General features: G+C 53.8%; 1 protein-coding gene across 1 annotated transcript in view; it reads right to left on the reverse strand.

The window, feature by feature from the left end:
- LOC127031590 (arf-GAP with SH3 domain, ANK repeat and PH domain-containing protein 2-like) overlaps positions 1 to 5,439 on the reverse strand; it is a 99,867-nt gene extending 94,428 nt beyond the window's left edge. The window contains exons 1-2 of the mRNA XM_050918610.1: positions 5,425 to 5,439; positions 4,416 to 4,644 (exon numbers count right to left, since the gene is read on the reverse strand). Of these exons, the coding sequence (XP_050774567.1) occupies positions 4,416 to 4,553 (138 nt within the window). The 5' untranslated portion in view covers positions 4,554 to 4,644; positions 5,425 to 5,439. The remainder of the gene's footprint in view (positions 1 to 4,415; positions 4,645 to 5,424) is intronic.
- Positions 5,440 to 6,000: the final 561 nt, after the last annotated feature.

The raw sequence follows: 6,000 nt of genomic DNA on the forward strand, positions 1-6,000 counted from the left end.
TTCTCCTGTTGACACATCTACTGCCCCCTGAGGAGGTGGAGTACCTGTGCCAACTGGTGAAGCTCTCCTGTACCTTGTGCAGCTGAGTCGCTGCAGTGTTGTAAATGTAGTCAAAGCTTAACTCAGACTGTAGCCTATGGCCCTGAACAGGCCAGCCAAGTCCAGGCACCAGCACCGCCATGCTCAAGTTCCGTGTTTTGTGTGTGTGTGACCAGGACTCAAGCTAGGGGCAACACCTGACTTGCAGCAAAAAGAGGAGAAGCAAATAGAGGGTGTTTGCCTAGGGGAAAAGCCCACACAGGGTTTTGCCTTTCAGACTTCTGCGAGCAGTAGTTACAGCTTCTGAAGAGACTCTTGATATAAGGTTGGAAATATGGATAGTGAAGTATGAGCTGTCGTGACCTGCATGGGATGTGCCATCTTTGTCCTGGAGCTTAGAAGCGACTTTGTCTGCACGAAGTGCAAGTTGGTCCCCATACTGGAAGCAAAGGTTAAAGGACTAGAGACCCAAGTAATGACCCTGCATGCATTGCATCAGAGAAAATGTAGACTTCCTGGATTGAAGTCAGGATTTGGTACTGCGGGCACAGCATGCCAAAGAATCTGAGAGGGCAGTGCAGGGGGGAATGAAGAACAAAGAAGGAAGTTAGCAACATGTGACCTCCAGAAGAAAAAGGAGGAGGAGAACCAATATACCCCAGCACAGAGAGAGGTAAATGACTGCTTTTAGGCTCTCTGCACAGGTACTACTGATGAGAATGCCTTGGAAGAGTCATCTGAGGAAGGAGTCTGAAGAAGACCCCGTTGACCTGAAGCCATGGGATGCATTGTCCTAGGCATGGGAGTTCCACGACCACCACTCCCAAAAGGAGGAGAAGGGTGGTGGTGGTCGGGGATTCCCTCCTAAGGGAGACATTCATCTATCTGCCACCCAGACAGGGAATCCCAAAAAGTGTGTGCTGCTTGCCAAGAGTTAGAATTCAGGATGTGACGAAGAGTCTTTCAAGATGCATCAAGCCCTTGGACCACTGCTCCTTCCTACTTATCCACATGGGCACCAGCAATACTGCCAAGAATGACCTTGAGCGGATCACTGCAGATTACATGGCTCTAGGGTTGCCAGGCATCCATTTTACGACTGGAACGCCTGGTCAAAAAGGGAACCTGGCGGCTCCAGACAGTACCGCTGACTGGCCTACTAAAAGTCTGGTCAGTGGTACAGCAGGGCTAAGGTAGGCTGCCTGCCTGCCCTGGCTCCATGTGGGTCCCAGAAGTGGCCGGCATATCCCTGCGGCCCCTAGGTGCAGGGGCCATCAGGGAAGCTTCACACACTGTTCCCACACTGAGCGCCAGCTCCACAGCTGCCAATGGAAGCTAAAAGGGGGCACCTATGGGTGCAGGCACCGTGCCGAGCCACCTGGCTGCCTTAGCCTCATTGCACTGCGGACTGGGAGCCTCCCAAGGTCAGCACTGCCTGGCTGGAGCCCACACCCTGAACCACCTCTGGCACCCCAACCTCCTGCCCCAGGTCAGAACCCCCTCCTGGAGCCCGCACCCCACACTCCCTCCTGCACCCCAACCACCTGCCCCAGCCCTGAGCCCCCTGCTGCACCCTAGAGCCCACACCCCCCAGCTGCAGCCCACACCCCTCCTGCACCCCAAACCCCTCATCCCTGGCTCCATCCCAGAGCCTGCACCCCCAGCTGGATATCTCATCCCTTCCCCCCTAATTCCTCCCACCCCAGTGAAAGTGTGTGAGGATGAGTGGGGGGGGGATGGAGTGAGTGGGGGCAGGGCCACAGAGAAGGGGCAGGGTGGGGCCTCAGGAAGGGGAAGGGCAAGAGTGTTTGGCTTTGTGCAATTAGAAAGTTGGCAACTCTATATGGCTGTGGGAAGAAGGATAAAAGAGCTTGGGGAGCAACTAGTGTTCTCGTCCATCCTCCCTTTTGAAGGAAAAGGCCCGGGTAAGGAGTGTCAAATCAGGGAAGTAAATACATGGCTACGCAGGTGATGACAATGAAGGACTAGAGAGCAAAGTGATCAAATTTGCAGGGGACACAAAGCTGAGGGCGGGTGGATTGCCAACACTTTGGAGGATACAGCTAAGATTCAGAGGGATCTTGATAAATTGGAGAACTGGGCTTTAGATAACAAAAGTGAAATTCAGCAACAAGAGCGGCGCCAGGGTTTTTGGCGCCCTAGGCGGGGGTCCTTCCGCGCTCCCGGTCATTGGCGGCAATTCTGCGGTGGGGGGAGGGTCCTTCCACGCTCCCAGTCTTCGGGGCACTTCGGCGGTGGGTCCCGGAGCGAGTGAAAGACCCGCCGCAGAATTGCCGCCACTGACCCAGAGCGTGGAAGAACCCCCCGCCGCAAAATGCTGCCCTCCCAAATCCTGGTGCCCTAGGCGACTGCCTAGGTTGCCTAAATGGAAGCGCTGGCCCTGTTCAGCAAAGACAAATGTAAGGTGCTACACTTAGGGAAGAAAAACCAAATACACAAATACAGAATGGGGGAAAACTGGCTTGGCAGCAGCACTGCTGAGAAGGCTCTGGGAGTTGTGGTGGCTCACACCCTCAACATGAGTCAGCAAATGCAATTTTGGGTTCCATTATCAGAGGCGCATAGCATGCAAGTCACAGGAGGTGATAGTATCACTCTACTCAGCACTGCTTAGGCCTCGGCTGGAACATTGTGTCCAGTTTTGGTCATTAGTGTATAAAAAGGATGAAGAGAAACTGGAAAGAATCCAGAGGCTAGCGACAAAGATGATCAAAGGGATGGAATGCAGCTATATGAACAAAGGCTGAAGGCTAGTTTGGAAAGGAGGAGATTAAAAGGGGACATGACGGCTGTCTTCAAATACCTGAAAGGCTGTCATAAAAAGATGGAGAAAAGTTGTTCTTTCTTGCCACAGAGGGCAGGACAAGAGGCAAATGGTTTCAAACTACAGCACAGCAGATTGAATCTCAGGAAAAACTTCCTAATTGGTAGAGCAGTCGAACAATGGAACAGACGTCTAGGGAGGTCGTGGAATCTCTTTCGCTGGAGGTTTTCGAAAAGAGGCTGGAAAGCATCTGGCTTGGACGGTTCAGACACAACAAATCCTGTATCTTTGCAGAAGTTAGACTAGAATTCAGCATTTCTCAAATGTGGCCACCAGTGGCTTTTCTTGTGACCACAGCCTCCTGGGCTGTGATTAGGTGGAGGGAGCAGTGGTCCCTCTCCAAGGGCCACCAGTGGGGGTTGGGCCCTGCCCCCGTCCTGTGATACAAATGTTGGACATGCAGGCAGCTAGTGAATTGCCCACTTTCCCAGGGTGGAGGGAGGCTTTGGCCACAGGGCTTCGGGCTCCATCTACGTGGTAGCAGGATCTGGTCCCAGGCTCACCACCCATGCCATCGTCCCTGGGCCCCGGGCTTCCCTGCCCACCTCCCCATCCAGGGCTTAATTTGTGCCAGGGCTTGCTGGGGCTGAGTAAATCTGCTGTGAAAAATGATATTAACAAACATACAAATATCACTTTTCACAGCAGCAGACTTACTATCTAGCAAGTTTAAAAAGAAGCAACAACAAAAAGACAAGAACATGCAAAGCACCTTATTTGTGTTTCTATTCTGCTTAGGTCCAGTAAAGAATAAAGACAAATGTATATTATTTTTATTACTGAGTCTGAAAAAAGTCCTTATTAAATAAATGACAATGATTTGGACATGTATATGCACATATTTATTTGTTTTTCCTAAAGTTAATTATGTATTTTAGGAAAAATTGTCAGCGTGGCCAGCAGCAAGAGTTGGTGGCCACACTCTGAGGCCACTAAAAAATTTGTTGTGAGAACCCCTGGTCTAGATGACCCTTGCAATCCATTTTAACCCTTTTCAGGGTTTTAATTCTATGGTTCTACATTTCTGGTGAAGAAAAGCTCTTAGAAAACGTGTCTGTTAAAAAGTAAGTTACAGCCTTTATCATAGTGGTGTGAATACCTCTCTGTAATGACTGTGGTCTCATCTTCCTTCAAATTAATGCTTCCCTGTATCCAACTTCAATTGTATCCATTACTCTGGGCAGAGTTGGACCCAGGGCAGGCTCCTAAACCTTATTCCACAGCAACTTTCTCAGTGATTCTGTGGGGCCAGGACATTCAGTTTAGGTCTCACAATGGAAAAATTGAATGGGGAAGCAGCAGGCAGGCACAAGCAGATTGTAGAAGAGGAAGTCAAGGTCTGAAGGGTGGGGAGGTGAGAGATGGCTGGAGACAGCAGCAGACAAAGTGCAGCAATAAGCAGAGCCCTGGCAGACCCCACCAGCTGTTTGTGCTCCAAGACAGGAGAGGGCAGGGAAGTGGGACTTTGTCCACTGCTGCACCCCCTCCCTGGCTCCAGCCTGCGGGCTGCAGAACCTCCCAGCCCCCTCACCTCATCCAGGCTGCAGACGGTGCCTCGGCACTTGCCCATGTGGCTGGTGAAGGAGGAGGTGGTTGGGGAGCTCAGATCCTCCAGAGTCTGAGAGATGAAGTCTTGGACAGAGATGAGCTCCGGCATCCTGAATGGCATATGCAGGGTGCTGCGGGTGGGTGATAAGTTCTGGCCAGCAGGAGTGGAACGTCCGGCTCCAGGAAGGGGAACTGCTGAGAGCACCACAAGCCTGGGAGGAAGTGGCCAAGGCAGCTGCTTCATGCAGGGAGAGTGACAGACACACAAGAGCAGATATCCTGGCCCAGCCCCACCCAAGAGCTGCCCCCTGCCCATCCTAGCCTCACACCAAAGCTGCTACCCTGCCCTGACACACACACTCTCTCTCTCTTTCTCTCTCATATCCTGGAGCTCTCCCTCAGCCCACCCATCCCATCCCAGGCACACGCACACCCCAGAGCTGCCCCCCAACCTTTCCCTCCCATCAGAGACACACACAACCCACAGCTTTCCCGTCCCAGTACTCCCACCCCACATACCCAGGAGCTGCTCCCTACCAGCCACCCATCTCAGACACCCACACACAAAACCCCAGGCTGCCCTCGCATCCCTTCCCTTCCCAGACACATCCCTCCCTCACACAGAGCTACCCGACACCTCCCATCACACTCCAGAGTTGCCCCACTCTGGCACCCCCAACCTACCCCCCCGAACTGCCCCCCCAGTCATCCCATCCAAGACACCCCCAGAGCTGCCCCCATCCCATCCCAGGCACCCCCTACAGAGCTGCCCCCAAGACACATACACAAAAAACTAGGCGGTCTCTATCCCATCCTATCCTAGACACACACATCCCCAGGAGTGACCCCCCATCCCAGACACATACACACACATACACCCCCCAGCCCAGACATTCCTTCAGAGCTGCCCCCCGATTCTCCATCCCAGACACACATCCCCCCCACAGCAGCCCACAAGCCCCTCCGTCTCATCCTATCCCACACACACTCACCTGATGCACTGCCTCCCCACCCGTCATCCCATCACAGACACAACCCCAGGCTGCCCTCCCATCCTATCACAGATACACCCCACCTAGGGTTGCCAACTTTCTATTTGCAGAAGACTGAACACCCCTGCCCTATCCCTTCTCTGAGGCCCTGCCCCCTGCTCACTCCATCCCCCCTCCCTTTGTCGCTTGCTCTCCCCTACCCTTGCTCACTCACTCATTTTCACCGGGCTGGGGTAGGGGGTTGGGGTGAGAGGGAGTGAGGGCTCTGGGCTGGGAGTGAGGGCTCTGGGGTGGGGCCACAAATAAGAGGTTCAGAATGCGTTAAGAGGATCTGGACTGGGCAGGGGGCTGGGGTGCGGGGGAGGGGTGAGTGCTCTGGCTGGGGTGCGGGCTCTGAGGTGGGGGTTTGGGGTGCAGGAGGGGGCTCCAGGCTGAGGCCAAGGGGTTCAGAGTGCAGGAAGGGGCTCAGGAGGCTGGGAAACTCCAGGGGGTTTGGAGTGTGGGTCCAGGCAGCGCTTACCTCAAGTAGCTCCTGGAAAGCAGTCACATCTCCCTCCAGCTCCTAGGTGGAGGTGT

This window comes from Gopherus flavomarginatus, chromosome 11 (assembly GCF_025201925.1).
Source record: "Gopherus flavomarginatus isolate rGopFla2 chromosome 11, rGopFla2.mat.asm, whole genome shotgun sequence".
Lineage (NCBI taxonomy): Eukaryota > Metazoa > Chordata > Testudines > Testudinidae > Gopherus > Gopherus flavomarginatus.